General features: G+C 38.9%; 2 protein-coding genes across 4 annotated transcripts; one reads left to right on the plus strand and one right to left on the minus strand.

Moving 5' to 3' along the window:
- Positions 1-31: 31 nt before the first annotated feature.
- LOC121515586 (cadherin-related family member 5) lies at positions 32-15,024 on the plus strand. 2 transcript variants are annotated; one of them, XM_041796419.1, is made up of 17 exons: positions 32-131; positions 3,669-3,769; positions 4,152-4,275; positions 4,356-4,570; positions 5,469-5,525; positions 5,617-5,709; positions 5,805-5,891; positions 5,973-6,083; positions 6,187-6,357; positions 8,207-8,297; positions 8,383-8,489; positions 8,591-8,791; positions 8,906-9,037; positions 10,324-10,402; positions 10,494-10,684; positions 10,777-10,797; positions 13,175-15,024. In XM_041796419.1, exons 3-17 carry the CDS (start codon positions 4,188-4,190, stop codon positions 14,180-14,182), a joined length of 2,652 nt encoding a protein of 883 aa, XP_041652353.1. In that variant the 5' UTR covers positions 32-131; positions 3,669-3,769; positions 4,152-4,187; the 3' UTR covers positions 14,183-15,024. The 2 variants fall into 2 exon arrangements, with proteins under 2 accessions (XP_041652353.1, XP_041652352.1); XM_041796418.1 differs by lacking the exon at positions 32-131 and adding an exon at positions 350-436.
- A 3,657-nt stretch (positions 15,025-18,681) lies between these two features.
- Positions 18,682-24,028, minus strand: calub (calumenin b). Of its 2 annotated transcripts, none has more exons than XM_041796540.1 (7): positions 23,965-24,028; positions 22,765-23,006; positions 22,389-22,582; positions 22,089-22,255; positions 21,931-21,991; positions 21,548-21,747; positions 18,682-19,968 (listed from the first exon to the last, which is right to left on the minus strand). In XM_041796540.1, the coding sequence occupies exons 1-7, from the start codon at positions 24,022-24,024 to the stop codon at positions 19,864-19,866; spliced, it is 1,029 nt and encodes a 342-aa protein (XP_041652474.1). In that variant the 5' UTR covers positions 24,025-24,028; the 3' UTR covers positions 18,682-19,863. The 2 variants fall into 2 exon arrangements, with proteins under 2 accessions (XP_041652474.1, XP_041652476.1); XM_041796542.1 differs by lacking the exon at positions 23,965-24,028 and adding an exon at positions 23,874-23,944.
- Positions 24,029-24,439: the final 411 nt, after the last annotated feature.

Below are 24,439 nucleotides of genomic sequence, written 5' to 3' on the forward strand. Positions count from 1 at the left end.
GGGAAACATGAAACATCTGGATGCAGGCAGGGCGTCACTTCTCTGCAGTCTCTCTCTCACACTCACACCCACTGCCCCTGAGGCCATCTATCTCTTCAACACACTTTCACTTTGTTATCAGAAGGCGGATGGTGAGTAGCTGATGATTATTGCTCTTCTTTTTCAAGATACCTGCTATATCTGATGAGCTAGGGGAGTTAATGAAAAGCTCAGGTGTGCAGTGAACTTGAGGGCACTTTTGTCTGTGTCTCGTGTAGTTTCCATTCCCACAAGAGCAGTCTTTTCGTCCCCCTTTTCTCCTCATTTTGTCAGGGAAAAGAAAAAAACCCTCCACCCAACACTGCTCATAGATGTTGATTCCCAAAGACCCCCGTCTTGGTAATCAGCTAAAACCTGGTCTGGAGACTGGAGAGGAGCCATCCTCGAGGAGCCATAGGTTTGTCTATGTGTGTATGTGTACAAGGAGGGAGAGAGAGGGTGGGGTAAACACAAGTAGTCATGTTTCACTGCTTTAGAAAAAGTCCAAGTTGTATCCCACTGTGTTAAACCCTCCCTCCATCTGTCTCTCCAACTCTTGGCATTTTCCCTCATGTTGTTGTTCTTCTCATCTCTTCTCTGTTTATTATCTCAGAGACTTCTTAGAGAAGGACTTACCCTATTCTGTCTTGTCTTGTCTGAGTGTTTTAGTATGATGATAGAACATCCAGGGTTTTTAAATGGATGTACCAGATTGGAGATTCCCCTGCTAAAAGAGAGCCAGGCTTACATGAGAACAATGAGCTAGATTTTAAACGTAATCTTACCAACATTTTGCCACATACCAAACTAAACCTCATTCATGACTCATACCACTTAGACAGTAATAATCACAATTAAAATGTTTCCCCACAGGACCTGCTCTCTTTGCCTCAGTGGGTATGCAGCATAAATTCATTCCTTCTATGGCAACTCTAGGCCAAGAAGGCAGATAGAAGACGTTGATAATGCAGGAGAAACTGGAAGATTGCCAGACGTTTTATCATAGAGATTCAGATTGTTAAAGTGGATAGAAACTTTAGGAAGGCAGTAGTTTACAGAATTTCTTCCCCTTCAAAAAATCCTCTCTCAGGAATACCAGTAGGGACAGAAATTGCATTTCACACTCATTCGTACCTCCTGGGCCTTTTCTTGATCAGGAAGATGATCATCTATGTCACACCCAGCCTACAGAGGGTTGCTGCAAAGGATGATTTCAGCAACATAGAACAAAACTAAGAAGTCACAGTCAGTTTGCTACGTGAGACCACTGTCACACCAGTAAGTGGAGCTAAATACTGATACTGGACTGTTAATCTGCTCAGTGGGACAGTGCTTAAAATGTTTACAGTGATCAGCACGCTCACATTTGCTAATTGAATTGAACACACACAAACAATTTGCTACATACTATATCTGTTTTTATAAACTGGTTTCAATTCATTTCAATGCAATTAGCTCTCCTGGTATGGAAAACATCAGTTTTATTGCAAAGCAATATACATATTTATAATAATAATAACAACAGAATAAAGTATTGTAGTTGATATCAAAAACTTGGTTTAAAATGAAATTGAATTTGAAATGTAGAAATTCTATTTTTTCCTATATATGCAAAAAGGCGGTGGTGTTGTGATTGAGGTTCTTTGGACACAACAGGTCTTGTAATGTGCTGCACCATTTTCATACTGTTGCACTTCATCCAGATAAAGAAGTTTCTGTTGGTTGTTCATGCTGGTGAATTGTTTTTGTCTGCTGGAGAAAAATACACAGAACTTGTCTCTGTCATTGCTAGAAAGTGCTGCTCTGTTTCCACCAGTCTTTCTCAGGTTTTTATCCTTCTACAAGTGAAAATGTACATAGTGTAAATACATATCTAATATTAACATTACTGTTTGGCTTCTTGTATTAACTGTAAATCACACTACGTGTCTTTTTTGCTTTAGATTTTATTTCCTTGTTATTTATTGTGAGCTGTTATAACAACCAGATTTCCTCCAATCAGAAATCAAAATGCTTTATTGTATTTTATTTTCTTAAAGTATATAGGGAGGTTTCTATTCATGAACTAACGGTTTTAAGATGGTGGGGCTTCTTAAATAAGTGAGGGGGTCATGAGAGTTATCAGTCCCAAGGGAATAATGTAGGTCTGCCCCAAATTTCATGGGATTATATCTATGGCCTGTTAAGACATTTCACTTAAAATCACACATTTAAAACTCATGGTGGTGCTAAGAGGAAAATTCAGAGGACCCTCAAAGTCAGATGGATTGGTGCAAAGCATTATTTTCATTGAATGAACACTTTTAGAGATAATTTACTAGAGAGACTTAGATTTTTAGACTGATTGTCCAGTCAACAGTGCCATTACCAGCATATATTTCCTTTAAGACACAAACTTTTGCTTAATTTGCTTTTGCTTACTTTTGCTTAATTAGATCTAAACCAACAGTCCTTGATGAATGATCTCTGTAGTTTTAGCTGATTTTTATATAAGATGACACATATAAAAACTAAGAACAAATTCTCTTAAAATAGACATTCAGATGAGGAAGTTGCCTCAGCCAGCTGTTCAAATCCATCTAGTATAACTTCATTTATCCTCAACTCTGCTGACATCCACTGGTCTAATCCAGGCACAGCACACAAATTCAACCAGTCCAGCACTGTCAACATAAGCCTATTATGACAACACAAAATAAAGGGGACGCATTAGAGAGTAATAATTTTCAAAAATAAGTTCAGTTAATGCTTCTTGGCAGAAATATTTATACATGATCTGGGTGGCAAACTGTGAGTAGTTCAACCTTCCCCTGAGGCAAACTTCAGTCTCCAAAATGTCTGCTCCCCCTGCACCTCTCTAACAATAGAAACCGCTCACATGCCTGCGCTAACCAAAACATTTCTTGTGGAGCCAGACGACAGCTTTCATCGCAGGAGCCTCAGAGAAATGTGCAGTCACACACCTGTACGTGTGTCTGTGTGTGTGGCTATACATGCCGGGGCAAGTGTGAAAAAAGGATGTGGGTTAATCTGAACAGCCATGTTTTATAGCTAATCCCATGTCAGGTTCCATTAGGGAATGAACAAATCCAACAAGCATAGACTGTTACACAATTCAGATACTCTTTGTTTTTTTAATCATTTTTTATTGATACAGTTATTTAAATTATATTGATATGTAAGCATTCATTTAAAGAGTATAATTTAAAGGGTAATATTTGGTGTAGTATAAATTTATAGTTTAACATTTCCAGTGTTAATCTGTAAAATAGAGCCTGAATAAAAGCTTGGTGGGACTGACTGTTGAGCTTCGCCTGCATAGCGAGCTGTTTATGAAGACCAGATCTCTTTGTGCCAGACAAATCTCTTAAATTCACTTGTGACCCCGGTCTCTTACCTCACTGACAATCTAATCTGATTGGCTCAGTCCTTGTCCCTGGCCAGGTAAGCCCCGCCCCTCAGGGTTTAGCCCCTGCGGCTGACATTTATCCCAGGATACACACCATAAGCTGCTGTCTGCTTGTTAATGTATGTAGGCGGGGGTCAGGGTGTATGTTAGTGTGCGTGTGTTAGTGTGTGCATGTATGTGTGGTGCTTATTGCTGCCACTTTGATTTTCCTAAAAGACTGCCTCTGTCTTTCTTCTGAGAGGTGTTTAAAGGCACGTCGGGGAGTCGGAGATGTTACTTCCATCAGAAGTCAGGATGATATGGAGACTGACAGACAAGCAGCAGAGGATTTGACAACAACAGGTCAGTCTGTAGAGTGACAGACCGCGTAGATTGTCTGCATTTATACCCATGATTACTTAATGTCTGTGAAAGCTTAAGGCTGTTTGATTATCTTTCATTTGAGAAATATTAAATAAATAGGACAACGACAGCATGTCTGCTCTTCAGTGTACTGTGTTAGAATGGGGGAAGCTGGGAAGAAACCCACTTAAAGGGGATTTGATGGCATTATACAACAGGTGCTCTCCTTTATGTTCATTAGGAAAGGGTCTTAGTCTAATGGAAGTCTTGAAACATGTTGGTATCAAAGTGAACCTAGGTCCAGCCCAGTCATTCATACAGTTTCTGTGAAAAGGATGACCATGTTTAGTTACCCGTGCTTGTTTTTCCTCTCTTCACTTAGAAAGATCTGGATCCTGAGGCCTGACTGAGCCCAGGAATGGCTGACAATAAACTGACATGGAGTTTGTCTCAGTTGTGTCTAGTTTGTTCACTTTTCATGTTCCTGTGTCTGCACACAGCAACCGGTAAGGCTGCTTCACATTTAATCACTTCAGAGAATTTGACCAGAATGAGTAGATTCACACACTGCTAATTTGTTTGACAGGACTGTCAGGGTGGGGCGGATGTTTGGATGGTCAAGACGTGTTTGCCACCATCAGAGAAAACAGCCATTGGGGGGAGGTTGTTGCTGAACTTCTGGCGGACACCCGGATGGAGGGGGTTCACTGGAGGCTGGAGGGAAAAGATGCTGATTGGTTCTTCTTGGATGAAAGATACATCCGGCTCAACACATCAGCTGACAAGATCTTGGACAAGGAGGTAAAGAGACAACTAAATCACTGACCTGAGTGTCTGAGCTTTCTTATAATCAGACAGCCTTGAATACAATGTGAGGATTACGGATTGAAATCCCATTAGTTTAGAGGAATACCTGTAACTGCGTGGGGGTGCAATAAAGAAACAGTGTCTAAGTTTAGAATAAACTATAAGAGGCTGCACCATTGCAATCTCATTCTTGGACAAAACACAATCTCTCTTACCGTCATCCCCTTCTTCGCCAGCTGTCTTACATTATGGCAGCTGTTACAAGGTCAACGAGATTAGAAGTCTCTCCGTCTCTCAGTGTCTCTACTTCTGTCTTGCTACCCTTGAAAAGAAAAAACTCCTAGACTCAAGATAGTTAATACAACTAGAAAATTTTAAGACTGTAATGCCAGTTGTCAAATATATCAACAAGAAGGTTAATATTTAAAATTCCTCTTTCAATACACAATTGAAAGCATTATTTCAGTGTGCACTCTCCTAGTGCTAAATATAAAGGAAAATATTCAAATTTTAGATTAAATAAAAGCAGAAAGTGTAGCTTATTTCCATATATTCTGTACACACACAATGCATTACAATGTAGATCAAGGAATATGCATTGCATTTGTTTCACTTTCAGGACAATAAATAAGGAAAATGACAGTCAAAAATAAATTCTATAAGAGGAGGCCAAATATGATGGTAAAACATACAAAAAACTCAAGTAGTATTATCATATTTCCATGTGCTTTAAATTTGCTATGCAGCATTTAAAACAAGACATTTTCCACATTATTTATATTCCCAGCAGTCTGTAATTAATAATTCATATTTAGATTATTATTTTCAATGCCTCCCTTCTAAGCATGTGTCCATTGTCTGTTTTTTGTTTTTTTGTTGTCCCATCTCGCAGGTCCAGGGTCCTTTCCTAACAGCTGAGTTAACCTGTTTTGAAGAGGACATATTTCAGGTGCACATCTTCCCCTCATCTTTTGCAAAATCCTGAATTTGTTGTGCTGAATTCAAACTTAAGTATGTTTTTTTCATTGCTGCTGTTTCAGAGTGTGTACAGGATCATGGTGGAGATTCTCAATGAGAATGATAACTCCCCGGTATTTGCAGCAAACAGTGTACACTCTCTTACTCTCAGTGAGGTGGGAAACTTTCAGAGACATGCATCTGCGCAACGATACACAAAATGCACATGATTCAAGCTCAAAAGCCTTTCTCCGTTGTTTGTGCTTTCCAGCTGACTCCTGTAAGCACTGTAGTCTTTACTGTCCTGGCCACAGATGCTGATAATGACAAGATCATTTACTCCATTGACCAGACTTCAGTGAGTTTTACTTTTTTAATACCAAACAAACAAAAGTCAAAACCACAGTCCCGGCATCATGTGTTTGTGTGTGTTCTGCAGCCTGATGCAGAGAACTTCAAGATCATTCTCCCCAACAGTGGAGAGGTGATCCTGTCCAAGCCTCTGGACTACGAGACCAAAACCTCTCTCAGTGTCACCATCCACGCCTCGGTAAGCCAAGTACAATACATTACCTCTGAAATTAACCCAGACGCTTTCAGTTCTAAATTCTTGACACAAAAAAACCCACTCTTGTTTTATGTAATCCCCTCAGGAAATGACCACCGCTGAGCGCTTCAATACTAGCACCAACATCACCATCTTTGTGCTGGATGGAGATGACCAGTATCCACAGTTTCTGCCCTGTGTGTTTCTACTCCAAAATGAGACCAATCGTATCTGCACCAGCCCTGTTTACATTGCCAATGTCACAGAAGGGGAGGAGGTAGGTTACACAAACACACAATGCACACAAATTACTACTGCTATATAGAATTATCCAGTGATGGAGTGTACCCTCTTATTTTTCAGTCTCCACAGAGTAAAACCACTCCTCAGTCCACTCTAATGCACATCATTCAGTAGTTTGCTGTATTTGTTTCTAAGAATGGCGAAGGCATGACCGGCCTTACTCTCCTTCTAATTGGCTCGTACTTGTTGTTGCCTTTGTTGTTTGGTTGGGTAAGAATATCAGGGTAAGCCAATCAGGGGTAGAGTAGGGTGCGTCGTGCTCTTAAGTCCTGCTTGAGCTGAAGTCAAGCAGCAAAAGTTGGTGGTTAGTGTGCAGATACAAAAGGCTTGTTTTCAGGTGTTCAAATATATAAATATATATATATATACAAGGGTTATACAGGTTATTGAACAGGATGTTGATCCTTTGCTTCATGTGTTGCCAAAAAATGAAGGGAGCATGAAGTTAGAGTTTTCTATACATATGATTGCAACTCTAAGTCCATTGGTTCAATTTGATAGTCCTTAAAAGCTAGGAATTTAGGCAACTTAGTTTTTGACTTGGGGGTAAAACTATGTCCTGTCATTACAAAACAGCTTTAAGAAGACCAGGGAAATAGCAATGGAGGGTTGACGTATATGTACACTCCTGTTTGTGTGCTGTGCATACTCACATAATATCTTGGTTTCAGAAACCTGGATAAGCTCTTATCCCAGTTTTAAGAAAACTGGATCTTTTACCTGAAGTAGACTAAAGTAGAGTACTGTGTCACGCCAATACCTTATTCTGGTTTCTGGACCAGTTTTGTTGTTATAGATAAACAAACTAAATTAATGAGACAGTTATTATTTACCCAAAGGAGCAATCACAAAGGCTTTAGGAAGAGCCTTCAAGTGTGCCATGTGTACATTGAGGTTCTACCTCTACCCCTCAAAACAGAGTGACATGGAGGTAGTGGTGAAATCTTCCTATATGAAGTGGGAAAGCTTAAAGCTGTACATTTCTACTTCAAGTGACTATTTTAAAACACTTTTTTTTTAAATCAAAAGGACTACAATGAATTGAAACAAAACCAGATTATGATATTATTTTAGATTGTTGTTGTACATTTTAACTTTTGCAGATAATTCACAAGGTTTTAGATTTTCCATATCACTCAGTTTGGGATGTACCACTAGAACATATCTATTTGAAGGTTCACCTTACCCCTTCATTTCAAAAATAATTTGGACACCCTACCCCTGGATATTGACATGCAAAATGTAGGGACAGGGCTTTGTGGTAAGGCATAGGGTGAATTGGGATTGAGCCCACCATTCCCATATTATAGTTACAGTAAGTAATAGTTTATTTAGTCAGAACACAAACTCCAAACATTTTACACAGAATGGACATTTCAAACAAAATCAATGAGCATGTGTTTAGTACTGACTAAAATGGCATTGTTATTATTATTATTATTATTATTATCTTAAATTCTAGAAAATGATTTGCACCTTGGTACTCCTCCAAATGCAGCTGGTGCTTTTAGAAAAATACTTTTTGGCCTCCTGCCCCCCTTTAAGTCCATTAATGATCATTCAGCTTGGCAGCAGCAATGCATAGATGTCACACTTAAACCACTCTCTATCTGTCAATCCTGTAGATGAGATAATCTAAGGCTTACCTGTGGAGTTCTTGCATTTAATTACGTTCGTTGACGAAAACAACTTTAAGTTCATCTGCTATAGATCCTTGACTGCAAAGGCTTTCACTCCAGTGCTATGTGGTCTGATACAACAGGTTATTGCCTTAGATTTCATGATGATCTATTTTTAGATCATACATTTTTCTCATGTTGCAGGACATTGTGTTGAACTTCTCTCCCGGGCCTATATATGCAGTAGATGGAGACAGAGGACTCAACTCTCCAGTCAGCTATGCTATTGTCTCAGGTACAAAACATACTCATGCAAGCTGAAATTAAAATTTAATGTTGATACATTAGCACATCTATTACTGTGTTTGTGGTCATACTAGGAAATGATGATGGACGTTTCCTGATCGACAGAGAGACGGGGGAAGTGAGACTGGTTCATGGGGTGCCAGATAGACTCACAACCCCATTGGTGCATCTACAGGTCATGGTAAGCGTTACATACTAAGTGTTAGCAGGTTTTACATGGCGTTCTCTATTTCTCTCAGCACTAATTTCCCTTTGCTGTCCTTTTGTCTGTTTTGCATCCAGGCTTATCAGGACGATGACCCCAGGAAATATTCTGTTGCTAGAGTGCTGGTCCGATTTGTGGCTGTGAACATGTTTCGTCCTGAGTTTGAAATGGCTGAATATCAAGGCTTTGTAACTGGAGGGAAGAGCCCTGTCGCCCTTGTCAACACCTATGGCAACAGAGCACTGATGTTACATGTTGATGATCAAGACTTTAGTCATGTATGCACCTCACAAACACATGAAAACACCTACAGTGCAAAAAAACTAAATGCATTTCTGTTTTTTTGAGAAATGTTGTTACCAGTTTCCTACATTTTTGTTCCATATTGACAGGGATTTAACCCCATGATATACTACACCTTCAGCCCTAAATCCAACCATACAGATGTCTACAGAATCACACAGGAGGGCCTTCTGATCGCCTGGACTGATCATCTCCAACCACAGCAGAAGCATGTTCTACAGGTAACGCTTTAGAAGAAAAAAATTTACTTACCCCAGAGTGTGTTTTTTAAGATTAAGGCCAGCAAATACATACCAGACATTATTTTAAATTTATGTTTCTAGATCCATTTCTCATTGCATATTTTTTAAATGGCAAGAGCAAAAAACTTAAGGTGTAATTCCTTTTGACACACGCGAGCATTGTGTACACTTCATCTTTTAAAAAGAAAAAAATAAACTTAGCTTGCAGGTATTCTTAATGTGTTTTTCAAGCTTGAACTCAAAAGTTGGTATACAATTTAACTGGCTGAAATGTAAAAATAAATCAGCATGTCCCTAAAAAGAAAATTGATGTGATAATAATTGAGGATCAAGCATTAACCAAGTCACATGTATATCAAGCAAGACGAGTATTAAGTGGTGCTATCAGCTTATAAATCAATTACAGGCTTTGTGATTTATTAATCTTGATTAATTGCATCAAAAGATGGGGAAACTCAAGCACCCAGTAGCAGCTTTCAAGACACATAACATGAAACTCTTACATGTGTAGACCCCCCATGTTAAGCATGCACAATTGCCAGAAAAAGTATTAAGTCTTTCTAAGTTAAGGTTACATTTGAATAAAGTAAAATCAAACAAAAATTTAAACAGAATAAAATAAAATAAAAATAGAAGCCTTTCAATAACAAAAAAATAAACATAGAGATTATATATACTTTATTCAGTTTAAATCACAAAAGAACTGGAGATAGAAATCACACATAAACAGATAATAATGCAGTGTTCTATGGATGTTGTGCAGGTTTGACATGGGATTTAAAAATTAAAGTGTACAGAAGACAATAAGATAAATAGCTGTCTCTTAAAACATTTGTGCAATTTCGCAGTTAAAATTATGCTGAATGATTGCATTACAGATTGACCTAATGTTCTACCCTGTTTTAAGATGGTTATTTCCAATGTTATGTTTTGATTTGGCTCCATTCTTCCCCTTTTTGAAAAGACAATTCAATCTTTGTTTATCTATCCTGGATAGTGTTGATAGAATAAGACCAGAGAATTTTTAGCATGTATTTTCATGAAGTTTAAAAGCTGCTGTTGACAGTTTTTATGACATCAGAGTACGATTAATCTGGGTAAATTGTATATTTTCTGTGATAAATAATTTAAAAGAAAGTGACAGCACTGTTATTTACAGAAGCTAGTTTACCAGACCTGCACCAAAGCATATTTGTCTTTTATGGAAACATCACAACAAATAAAGACAAAAATAAGATGTGATTAAAACTGAAATTATTTTTCAGGTGATGGCTGTTGACCAAGAATCAGGTGATGCCACTTTTGCTACTGTAGTGGTGAAGGTGTTATCTGATGGCCAACCAAGTAAGAACTAACATTAACAAACTCACAGAAATCACAGATAAATGATGAGCTGGCAGAATGAAACACCTGTATGTCTCTTTCTGTGCTTTAGTCCCTTATGGTGCACTAGTGGACGAGCGTCTGACAGGCTGCACTGTGGGTAAAGCCTTGTTTCTGAGCATGGTGTTCATGTCTATATTTGGAAGTTTCCTGTATTTGGTAATATGGCTGAGGAGGAGACACAAAGGACAGATGGACCCACTGGAGAGAGGCTGTGTGGCCCAGGGGAAACACCCCAACGTGGTGAGATTCTTAATCCCTTTAATCCAGAGAGGTATTTACTAAGATTTGTTGACGAGTTTCTGATTTATTCTTCACTACATTTATTCCCACAGAGTTTACGCTGGTTCCAACTGGTAAGTTATCCATTTTTTGCTGAAGCTACTTCTCATTGAGGCCCTATATTTTCTTGCCTCCCCCTTATTTAACTAGTTATAGTATTCTGTATAGTATTTATGTAAAAGGTATATTTGCCCCCCAGCTTTTTATTGATAAGGGAGTGGAGAGCTTCTTAAAGCTTGCAGTTTTGCAGTGCTGACAAAAGAAAGTGCTCTTTGTTGGAGCGCATAAACACATCTAGGAAAAAAATCAAAGAAACCAAGGCACTTGTCTGTAAAACATCAGTGAATCTGAAGAAGGCTGGATGCCAAACGCTGTTGAGTTTTATGATTTTAATCATGCTCTACATCGTGGGTTCCCAATCTTTGAGCCAAGGACCCTTAAAATAACAGTGCCAGAGACTGGGGCCCCCCAGACCCCCACTGTACCTAGAGGTGGTTAAAGCAAATAATGTTGTGCACAGCTGTGCACATTCACAGACAGGCCTTTCCTAACACCAACGAAAAACAAAATTAAGACCAAGCTACATAAGAAACACATTATTGTTTTATACAGTATTTAATTCATTTATTGTATGAAAGGTCAGAAGAAGAATGTAAGTACATTAAATTTTACACAGGTGATGTCTGTGTGTCTTTAAAGAGCTGCAGACCCCTATATTTTTACTGTCATCGAAATTTATGTTTTAAAGATTTTTAGCACCTCATTTCAGCATAAGTCTCACCTACAGACTATAATTTATTTTAAACCGAACTCGTTTTATGTATGTATTTTAAGGGATGCATATAATTGGCATGATATTGATATCGGCTGATATAACTTTAAAAGTGAATTATGAGCGCTAGCAGATATGAAAATTTCAGCTGATATTTACAACCAGTATTTTGTTTATAAAAATCTGTAAATATTGGCTGTACAAACACATAAGCCAGAGGAGTTTTAGGCCGGACCAACAGACCTACGTCAGCTGAAGTCTTTTTCTTTATTCATCATAATTCCTCGCACTTTTTAGTGTGTTTAAAGGAATGAAATTTGTTCATTTGTCCAAACTTTGAATTGTGTCTTTTAAGTATTGGAGTTGTAGGTCTGAACTATATTTAGATATTGATATTGACATTGGTATCAGCTGAAATACTTTTGGCAAATAGCATACCGGCTAAAACTCAGTATCGAGCATCCCTATATATTTTAACAATGATGGGTAAAATATTCCTTTTAAAATGATTTCATCCCCAAATTTGGAAAGCACTGCTTTGCCTTGATATCTTTGATTTTTTAAAATTGATTTTTATCAATTGATTGTCTACAGTCCTTTTGTGCTCTTATTAAAATGTCCTCTTCAAATCCAGTCATATTGAAGGCTGTCAAACAATTAGAAGTTTTTTTTTTTAATTCTCTGAATTTCTGTAGTTAATCATCGTTGCTCACATTTTGAAATTCCACTATTTTGGATTTGAAACTTTTACTATCATTTTAGATTTTTGTACTTAATAAACTATAGGTAGTTAACTTCCTTCCTTGCACAGACCGTTGTTTTTGTTTGTTTGTTTGTTTGTTTGTTTGTTTTTTGTTTTTTGTTTTCAAAAGAAGATAAGGACTTTTGGGTAAATGGATAATTATGACATGAACTTAACTACAGAAAAAAAGAACCTGTTATTGACTGAAAAGAAATGAAGGAACAGTAAAAAGTTAAATGTTTGATAACACAAGGTACAGAGGACTGTTGACTTGTACTCTGAGCTGTCTGTGAGTTTTGTTTAAGTGAAATGAGACATTAAGGAGCAGTGGCATATTTATTTTATATCACTGTGGCTACAGGGAGACGTTACAGTGGCTCAAAAAGTTAGCTGAAAGGAACAATGAAGCGTGCAATTAATTGCAATAAAAATATTAATGCACTAATTAGGGACCTTAATACACCATGATTAATACATTCATGCTGACAGCCCTATTTTTTATCCAAAAATGTGTTTAATAAGTTAATGTCTGAACTGCCAATCCTACAAGTGCTATTTATTACTCTCAATACAAGGTCCAACTTACTCATTGCTTCCAAAGCAATCATGTATAAATTGTAGTTACCCTCTGCTAATTAAGTTTCTCAAATGTTATGCAGTTGATTCAGATGTCTTTTGTGCTAAAGCGTGAATTAGCACATGACAATAACTAGTCTGCCTGACTATCTGACAAGTATGAGGCCTTATCCACCAATAAAGGCCACAAGAAGTGCCCATAAGCTCCAGAAGAAACAGGTAAGATGGACCTTATATTTAAACTACTCACTCCCACTGGCAAAAGGTTTGACTGCTTGGCTGCTTAAAGGCCACTTCCCTCCTTATAATTAACCAGTGTTTTTTTAGAAATGCTGACCCAGCGACTGTTGTGTCTCTACAGTTAAGTCACCGTAGCTCCTTGCAGCAAATGGAAGAAGAACCTTTCAGCACTGACGAGTTAGGGACCTGCAATCCTTCCTTCAGCTTCCCAGATATTCACCAAGAACTCCCCACCTGCCAAGGAGCTGCTTCACCCAGACCGGCTGCTGCATCGGACACCAGCTTCATCCCCAGTGAACCTGCTAATAGCCCAGTGATCTTCAACAATATTGTTTCTACGCCAACCAAAAGCTCCTGCAGTTCACCCGCCTTTCATCTAGCAATTGTGGATGTGAGCCCCATTCTCTTGACCCGGGAAGCGGCTCCATCCAAAGAAAACCTTGTATCAGCAACAGATACATCCCCTGAACCTGCCGAGGAGCTCCCGCGCACCAGGCCAGGCTCCACAGCCCATGATGCTACTAGAACTCCCACTTTCACCTTTCCTGATTTACAAACAACACAAACAACCTCCAGTATCGAGCCTGTTGACCCTGGAACCAGCCCCTCCTCTCAATCCAGCGTTCCTTTCAGTCATGCCCGAATCGCTTCTGCAGAAATAGACAAACCCATACGCAAACCTCGTGTGAAGACACCACCATACTCACCTTTGCTGTCCTCACCCCTCTCTAAGCAGACAAGCACCCCTCCACCCACCCCAGAGCTTGTTCCTATAAAAGCCAAGCTAGTACAGTTAGATACCTCTCCCCTCTATACACCCCCAGAAACACCAGAGCAAACAAACACGAGTCAACGCACTGAAGTGAGTGAACCCTGCACGTCTCTGGACACACCAGAACACCATGCTGCAGCTGCAAACGACGCACATGCATCTGAGGACAGAGAGCCCTCCGTTAACTCAGAAAACACACAGGACAACCGCCAGGCGGGGGAGGAGGAGGATGATATTCTGGGAGATGAAGATGCGGACAAGAACAGTGAGGGTGAGGATGAGTTAGAGTCAGACGAAGAAGAGCTGCTGAGAGTGATGGCTCGTTGTAATCCAATTTTTATCTCATTTAGTAAGTGATGTCACTATGGTATCGCAGGCTCTGAAAGTGATGGAGTGGACAGCATGGCATGGAGGAGGTATGCCGAAGAGGGATGACAGCAGACTCGTCAAGAAAGAAAAACCAAAGGTTCTCCTGTACTGTAGGTACCTCTAAGACAAGTAAGGAGACAGTATACGTACACAAGATAAGCAGCTCATGGACAAGAGAAGACATGCATTCTGTTTGTTCACACTGTATAATGTATTTAAGAAACATTTAACAAAAAACATTGTAAGGTTTAAAGCTCCATTTAAAACATCTAGTAAGGAAAGATGACAGGAATGAGTAACCTTGAATGAAATGTCAAAGAAAAAATTTGTGTAAATTATGAAAACATTTTCAAGGTTACAATAAATTCATTTATCACAAGGCTAGCACAAGTAGCACAGTCTGAGAGAATCAGATATATTGTCTGCAAATGTTTACGAATAATACGAGATGATTTGTGTCTGTTTTTTGGGAAAAGGTAAATTCACATAAAAATGCACATAACAGGAAAAAAATGCCTTCCTGCGGCTGTCAATAGAATTAAAGAGTCACAGATCTCTAGTTGCACTGTCCATTAGTGGCCTGTGAGTTTCCTTGTGGATTTACCTTTTCAATAGCTGCAGGTATGTTCAAAACTCTCACATAGTGTACTGCAGCTGTAATTATTTTGTTATGCCTACTCCTCAAACTGCCTAAGTTTTTTCTTTGAAAATTAAAGTTACTGTACAACTACAACAATGAGCTAAGACTAGTTATTAAAACTAGATTAGAAAGCATACAAGTGCTGTGTGAAAGGGCAAAGTGCTCTGCATAATCAGAGGAAGTTTGGTAATTTAGCTTGTTATGCAGTTCCATATGTTGATACAAGAGAATGACAACAAATGATAGGGGTTGTGGCCAAAAGGCTGATGCTGCCTGTTATTCTGGACCCTGTTGGTGGATGTCAGTGGTGATAGAAGCCACAAGGCTGAAAAAGAACTTTTTAAGCTTGGTAAGCCTTTCGGTCTCCAGAGGCTGCAGACAGGTATTAGGAGGTAAGGAGGGCAAGGCTTCTTTGTTTGCAAAGCAAGTACAGGAGATTAGGGGACTTTATAGAGAGAGTCTCATAAAGGCTTCCACAAACTGTAATGCATTGGGAGGACACTTTGAGGAATGGCTGAGCCCAACAAACACGGCCTGTGATAGAGGCAAAGTTGGATGATCCAGGGAAAGTTTTACCTTTATCTTTGGCAGAGGGATTTTAATGCTGACACATTGCAAGTGAAACAGCAGTTGGTTGTGGTGGCTTGCCATATCTACAAAGGTTCCTCCAGCTATCAAGATATACACTAATCTACATATACAGCACACTACTCAGCCTCCAAAGGACTATTTAGCCATAGGCTATTTTCACATAAAAGAGAAACAGTATGGCTTCCATACTGTTTGTGGAATGGTAGTCCAACTCTTTACCCTTGCAGGGTCGCTGGGATGATTGTCCAATCTACAAGTTTTGTAGCCCTAAGAACGGCCCACAGTTGTATTCACCATGGATCATGTTATCTGTTGTTACAAGCCAACCAGTCCCTGAATAATCTAAGTGAGAACACTGTCTGTATCCTTGGTACAAAGACAAACCTGTAAGCAGTAGGCGTGTACTTCTTCTAGGGTCGTGCCTTTGCCCTTTGTGCTTGTTATATTCATTAAGCTGATCCAAAGACACCACTGAGGGAAGAGGGTCACAGTTAGGATTGTTCTCTGCTATAAAACAGTGGATTTCTCTCCTTGGACTGAATCAATGCTTCAAGCAAAGGTTTTGACTTTCTTTGACTCTTGTTCATAAGAGAGGGAAACTGGTCCATGAGATTGACAGACGTTTGGTGCAGGGTAAGCTGTATACCTGGTAGAAATGAAGACAAAGTTGTAACCTTGCAAAGGTAATGGATTGGCATGATTCCATGTCTGGCATCAGACAGATTTATCTTGCAAAGCTACAATCTGAAACTTTTGTGCCTGCTCTGAGAGTGATTATTTGAGGAGAATGAGGGGGTAGCTATTGGCTGGGTTTCGTTTTACTGCAAGATGGTAAACAATTACAACCGGTAATATCTTAGATGAAGCCATAGCAGCAGTTTTTTATCCCACTGGATCACGTTTCTCCACCGAAAGAAGATTTCAGTGTGAGCAAAGATTTACACTGAGATAGCGGCTGCCTGCCAAGTCCACCTTTATGCAGTTTACTGTCCAGGGTTGCACATGCCAACTACGTCATGTTTTGTGGCTCTGATTCGCCATTATGAATGTGACACACAGAACGTTTGTCCAGTCACCCTCTGGGAATTTTTTTAAAGGTTCTGCCCTTTTCAAACACAGACTATGGGCAGTTGGCACGATGGATGTGAGGCATATCCAATGCAATGGGTAAATCAAACTGTCTTACTGCTGTGTAAGGTTAGCAAAGCCGTGCCAGTTGACCCAAACTTCCCCTGTGTCCACAAGCTGCTAGATGTGAACAAAAGAAGTATGGTTGATTCTGAAATGTGTTTCAAGGTACTTAAGCTCAGCCTCTGAGACAGGAAAAAGTGCTTTTACAACAGGAGTGAATTTAGAGTGGAGCTTGGAGGTTGGAAGGAATTGAGGATGCGATTGGGCCTGTTCATTACTCTTTGACAGTTTTCTGGGCTTGATGAACTGGGAGGTGATGCCAGGGCAGACCCAGAGCACGTTGGAGAGATTACAGTATTTATCCCATCTTGGAATGCCACAGAATTCAGAGGAAGCAAGAAACTAGCTGCTAGCAAGTGCCTATAGCAATGCTATAGCATGCCAGGAGCTATGAGAGCAGCTGTGTATAGGCCGTCCACTGCCTCAGGTTTTGCCATTCATAAGTATTTTATCAAAATCATAGGGCTAGGCATCAGTATAAGGATGCAGTATATAATCAGAATTAGTGTTGATTCCCACATACATTTTCACATACAAGGAATTTGTCTTGGTGTTTGGTGCAAAACCAATAAAATAATGGCAGAATAAAAACATTAAGAGGCTAGAAAGTTAAATAGATTATTATAGAAAACTATAGTAGCAAAATTAAAATATAAAATCCAAATAAACATCACAAAAGTATTTATAACGGTGCGAAAGAGGAGAAACTATACAGATGTGCAGGTATACCTGGTGATTAGGTTATATAGTGCACTTTTCTAAAGGAGTATAACAGTGTGCAGTTGTAAACAGAAGAGAAGTCCATTGTGTGATAAGGTTACGCACTAGTCTGTTACAACATGCATTAGTTTGGTCTGCTGGTTCTGGGGTTCAGCGAGAATGTAAAAAAAGAACTTTGTTGTCCAAAGATGAAGAGATATAGATGTATGAGAGCATACATCTATGCTTGCCACAATAATCCTTGCCACAATTTATTTTACCAGGTACATATTCAGGACCTACTTATAAGTCCCAACCTACTAATTGAGAACCACTGGTTTGCCAGGATATACAATCATGTTTGAAGTTTTAACAATATAGTTGTATCTGTTAGCATGCTGATAGTAAACACAAAGTTTTAGTATGACTGGCAATGTTTAATTTAGTTTTGGACATTTTTGGCCTGGTAGTTGCAATTGATGAAGAAGTGCAAACAGTTCACTCCAAAAGTTTTAAAGAGAATAAGAACCAGGGAAAGGAAGTAGACTCATACTTAGACAATAACAGGCCTTTTGGATAGATCGTATTTCTTTTTTTTTTTTTTTTAGGTTTCAGGTATCAGAAGTTCTTAATAATGGTTTTGATCAAAATTATCTGTCCATGTTGACTTTTAGCTTTGCACAGGAAACAACCAGCGGCTCAGTGGATGGAAAAGCCTGAAGACCAACATCTTACATGTGCAAGTGAGAAGAACATTGGCGGCTTGAAAAAGTGCTTGTTCATTCAGAAATCTTTCACATTCAAGAAGCCGATTAAATTACAACCATTTAGCACCTGTTTTACACAGAAAAATTCTACAGTAACCTATTCTGTGTACATACATATTTAATGTAAATAGAGGAATTGTCTGTATGGGCCAGCAAGACAACTAAAAAGTATACAAGTGTCTAACATCCTATCAATTTTGTTTAAAGCTAAATTACATATTCATGTAGTCTGTAGTCTATCTTCAGGATTCATATCCCATAACTGACTTATTATGGGCTGTTAATGGTAGAAATATTTCCTCAGAACAATTTAGTGACAGAAAAAGGGACTGGACTGGAACAACAACCCAGAGTTCAATGGGTCAATGGCATGGAGGGAAACAGGAAACAGCACATTTCCTTTGAAGGGAGAAAGCTAGGCAAAAAAGGGGGTAGTTGTAACGAATCTAATACAAACCTTACAACTTACAATGTGAGGTCCATTTGAAAGAATTCTTTAGAAATGAAAAGCTGTGATTTTTTTTTTAAATGGCAATTTAAGTTGTGTAATGGACACCTGACAAATGCCGAACTAGAACAAACAAGAGGACTAAAAGCTCCAATTTTATCTGTTTTATTGGGACACTCTCACTCACAAAACTGGACCTGATTGTTAGGGTGCTCCAACAACGTATTTACAGTAAAGTTACTAGTGAAAGGGTGGTCACTGCAGTGAGCCTGTAAAAAAACATTATCATATACAATAGTACAATACTGTAAAAATCATCAGTGGTTATAAACGGTGGAAGTGACAAAACAAGCATAACAAACTATTTTTGAAAGGAAGTGTTTGATGGCAATTTTTTTTTTCGAATAGCTTAAAAAAATGATAAAGTTCTGCTGAATTAAACAAAAATCAAGACATGACATACAAAATAGGGAAAGCACTCATCAAGAAACATTTACACACACAGATACTCACGCACACACACACACACACAATTGGGTGATGAAAAAACAAAAAGAAAGGAGGCGGCCCTAAGGATTCATCTGCGTCTAACTTCACATTGATTCCTTCGACTTCCACAGTGCAGAACCAACCACTCTGTGTGTTAGCCTGGATGCTTTTTGGACCACAGAAGCAAACAGTGTATTCCCACTGATGACACTATTACGCTAAATAGTCTTCACTGTCACTGGAGTTAACTTTTTACTCCTCGTTCCAAACATCCCATAATCCAGCAAACCCCCATTTCAAAAGAGACAACAGCGTAACATTGAGCCAGCAACTAGAGTTTTAGTTTGGGTTTGGCGATATGATAAGACAGAGGAGTAGGTAAAATTCTAGTGCCTAGGAATCAGCTCCACTCGTTGCAGTCCAGTGCATCTCAAAAAGAAATAGGAGGATAAATCATTGTGCCTTCTGCATACCTGAACTTTTTTTGTCATGGGTTTGAAACAAAACATGGCTTTTTCATAAAATTCCCCTTTCAAAGAAAAATAAAGGTAAACTAACTAAATTATCCTTCAACCGACCTCCAAGTGTAGTGCGAGGAAGCAGAAACAAAGGCTGGGGATATGTCCCACTCTTAAGAACATGAGCATGAGGGCACACTGGTCGAGAATGTACACATTACTGACAGTGTAATATTGTGTACAATAGGACACATTCAAGAAATCAAATAAATTATTGTCCGTGGCGTTGGATTAGAGGAGCTCATCTTGTTGGGAGTACTCCATCCACTGTCAAGCAGTAAGGTGGTTCAAAAGATGAGCACAGAGTCTTTGGAGGCAGGCGGGTGTTAGAACTCGTCATGTCGAGTCAAAGCCTCTCCAAAGTCTGTTGCCTGGCTTCCAACGAACAAGTCGTACTTCTCTACGATTTCTGCTTTGGTCAGACGGCCATCCTGAGGGCAGGAGAATAACATGTTCATATTATTTAACCAACAAATCGATAGACTTCACGTTTTTATGTGTTACTAACAGGAAAGAAACTATTTACATTTACTTAAATTACTGTAATTGAGTAGTTTTTGAAGCACTTGTACTTTATCGAGTAAATTTCAAAAAAATCAGTACTTTTACTTCTACTTAAGTAAGTTTTAACCAGAGTAACTGTACTTCTACTTGAGTACAATACTCTTGTACTTTTTCCATCTCTGTGGAGTACACTGTAGCACATGGTGAGAGAATGATTCCACATCACATCCCAACACAGTTGTTGTACTCGGCAAAAACTGGAGTGAACTCTGAGTGAAGTCATCCACTGAGTTAGAGTTGACGCTCTGCTTTGTTCTTGCAAGAAGAGACCCACCTTGCCACAAATTTCCCATAGTTACTGCAGCTCTGTCATATGGGAGTTTATTTAACACTGTTAATGTTGCTGTGTGTTTAGTTTTACTATAACGTTTGAAGATCAATTCTCTAATTGTTCTTGCCAATAAGTAAAGACCACTTTTTACAATACATTTCCTAAGCAGCTGCACAGTACTTCAAGTAAACTTTAAATTAAATACATTTTACTTTTAATAGAGTAGATTTATAGTCCAATACTATTACTTTTAATTAAGTAAATTTTAACCAGAGTAACTGTATTTTTACTTGAGTACAACAGTTGTGTACTTTTTCCACCTCTGGTTACTAATAGGTATTGTGTATGTCTTTTATGGACGTTTTTACATATGCTTGCTCAACTAAGAAGTTTAAAAAAATTAAGCAGGACTGTTCCTGAAATCCTCCTGAGTTCACTGTCCACATACCCATCTCACAACAAGGGACCATCCCTTTTAGACTGGAGGTAAGACAGGCAGTCTAAGGGGGCAGCACACAAGGTAAATAAAAAAAACAACACAGAGGTAGGGGGAGCAACAGAGACTGCTGTGCAACATAATAATGAGAATTTTTCTGTTTGATCAATGTTATGTGTAGTTTGACACAATCAAAAAGGTGGAAAACTGAAAAACATAATAAAGCAGTTTCATGATGTGCAGAGAGATCGTGCTGGTCCAGCACATTACAGGCTGGGGTCTTGTTCCAGTCCCGTTAGACAAATGTCATTACACCCACCCACAGTGAGTTTTCTGATATTGTTCCTGCTGCATTCACACACCCTTTTATCATGACTTCATGGTGAAAATATACTAGGGGGCTAGCAGGAAAAAGTCAGCAAATCAATAAGGGCTGCTGTATCAAGGAGGCTGGTGTGTAAAAGCAAACCTTTAAAGTGACTTGCTAAAGGCAAGTAATTGTATTATAAATATTTGTTTTAGTCTTTTATACACATGGAATATTTCAGAGCCCTGCAGTTGCCAACTTTAAACCATCTTGTGTGTACTCAGTGTAAACACTGTCAAATGTGAATTAATTTGCATATACACATGCAGGGCCCCTCCAAGAGATGTTCAGCAAATGAGTCACAGTTAAATCTACGAGGAAAACTTTGTACAGTTGAAATTTAAAACCACTATGTCATATTAAACTACCTACTTTGTCTGCATCTGACTCGTAGACCAGATGCTTGGCCTCAGCTTCAGCATGGTCATAGTCACTGGGCAGGATCCAGTCTCTGGTTTCGTCCTTGTCCATCTTCCCGTCCTTGTTTTTGTCTCTGAATTCAGTAAACTGTTCCCTCTCTGTTTTTACCCACTCAGGTTCTGTGGCGTCTCCCTCCTGATTGTACATGTCGCCTTGGGGAAATACAAATATGACAGGCTAAGTGAGAAAGAGGATGTTACAAAACATTAAAAAATGTTTATGGAGGTTCCTCAAAATACAGTTTTTTACACTTTTAAAATAAACTTTCTGACTTGGTTTGCTGCCAATAATCCAAAGTTATGATGCTAGCATGGCAACAGGCTATAATAACTCACCTATATATTCATCTAAATCTATCAAACCATCTCCATTCTTGTCAATGTCCTCCATAGTTTCCTATTGAAGGAAAAGAAAACACAAGAAAATAAGAATAAAAGGAAATTGTGAAGTTTTAAAGACTTATTAAACAACTGTGTGAGTTTTCAGCACTCACCAGCACTACAATATCTTTCATGTGGTCATACTCCTCAGGGTGAAGAAAGGCTGTGAACTCCTCCTTGTTTGCTTTCAAGTCATTATCTTGGTCGGCCATTTTGAATCTTCTCTCATCACGGGCCATCATCTGCCTGTAGCTGAAACCATCATCAGGATCTGGGTCATCTGCAAGTTAGATAACACAGCTTTGTTTAATGTGTGCATGTAAGGCAAAGGCATTTATGTCAATTTACTTCAGAGATGATGGTAGAATTTTCAAGGAGGTAACACATAAAAATAAGTTTGCTTGCAGTCGTACCAAGAATGTATCCATATGTGGCGTTTTTGTACTCCTCCCAGGACACCATATTGTCCCCATTTAGGTCATGACTCTTCCACTGTCTGTCCACATCATCATAGATCCATCTTTTCTGAGCGTGTTTGATCCACTTTTTCATCTCTTCAACTGTCACAAATCCATCCTTATCGTCATCTATACGCTCAACCAGCATGCTGTGGAGAAATCAGACAAGTTTGGCCAGCATCACCTCATATTATCTGGTAGTGTCACCTCGAATGACCTTTACACCTCTCTTAAGTGAAACAGGGTCATTGCAACAGCAATGAAAAAAATAACTACACAGGTCCTTTATCATTAGGACTGCTACAGAATGTAAAAATGACATGAAGCTTACCCAAGCCTCTCTTTGCTTTCCTCGGGTGTGAGCTGGTCGAAGGTCTTGGCCTCATCTTGACCCAGAAAGGCTTCATGGTCATAATCAAAGTTCTCTGCATCATCATGCTCTCTGTTGCTGAGGGGCTCATCATGATGAACACGATCCTTCTTCTCTGTGGGTTTGCTGGTGGCATAAACCACGCAGAGAGCAAAACACATGACAAGTGGACGCAGTTCCATCCTGCCTTTTATAAACGCTTTCTGGATGGATGGCATGAAAGACACCAAAAAGCTTTGGTTACAGCTCAAATTATGCATAATGATTAAAAACACTTATAAAACATGCAAGTTTAAAATGTAATTTTCTTTGTACAGAACAGTCCTTTCTGTTATTCAGCTATGCAGTGGCTGAGTATGATTCACGATTCAGAGAAATACTCAGACTATTAGAGGAGGACTGGCCGGCTAATCTGTGCCAGCTGACTCATTCTCTATTTTTCAAACGTTTCAGCTGAAGAATATTTTTTAAATATACTTTATTTACACCAAAATATCAATAATAAATCAAAGATGCACAACTAGCTAAAGCAAATGCAGCCTCAGCTGGTTCAATTCCCACCTTTATAGAAAAAATATAAGTATAAATACAAATAACTTCAGTTATAGTAGGATTAAAAGTTTTTTAGAGACATAATGGATAAAAGCTAATAAATCCTTTTTGCCCTTTTTCTTTGATATCCCCCACCATTCACAATGATACAGATTGCATGAGCTTAACATTTAGTGTTCAGAATTCCCCTTACGGTATCCTTATTTACAAAACACACAACTGGATTGCTTCCATGGGATGAACAGGGATAAAAACGCTGCGATGATAGTTAAACTGTGTCTCACCAGAGTACCTAACTCTACTCCCGCTTGATGATCTTTCAGCATTTATCTCATCATCGACACAACAGAAAGATACAGCAATGAAAGCACGGGACTCTCTTCCTAAAAGTTACCATTCCCATCAAAAAACAAGGTTGGCCACTGACATCAGACTGGCTAACGTAGCGTACCGTTAGTTATAGACCCGACCTGCTGCTTCATTCGTTCAATTGAGATAATAAACTACTCATAACTTGCCTCTTTGCGACTTTGTAATCACCGGTTGCAGGAGTAACACATTTAATTTATTTTTCAAAAACTGTAACCAAAAATTAACAAGAGAACTCACCGGTGTCTCAGTGAAGTTATTCGATGGAGTATAAGAACCTCCCCTCGGAAACACACCCATACACTTCCTGTGCCAGAACGAGAACTGGCCAATCAGGGGCTGAGAAGGCGAGTGTGATGTCGCTCGCTCATTGGTCCACTTCAAGAGGACATCGATGATTGGATTGGCCGAGAACCGCCACGTCCTCAAAGTCAACAAAATCTCGTTCATTCACAAATTAATCTCCAAAGTGATTGCGACTGGAAAGCTTCACATGGGGGAACTCTGATACAGTACAAGTTTTATTAAATATGTACAAAAATACCAACAACATAAACTGCCTTAAAAAAATGACGTTTACTTATAAAACTTACAAGTCTTTAAACATCAGAGTGACCAACAGATTTTTGATTCGCAACAAAATGCAAAACAACACGTCTTATGATAGAGGAATTTCCCAAAATCATGAAATAAGATTTCAAACAAAACAAAACAA

This window comes from Cheilinus undulatus, linkage group 9, assembly GCF_018320785.1.
Source record: "Cheilinus undulatus linkage group 9, ASM1832078v1, whole genome shotgun sequence".
NCBI classification, from domain to species: domain Eukaryota; kingdom Metazoa; phylum Chordata; class Actinopteri; order Labriformes; family Labridae; genus Cheilinus; species Cheilinus undulatus.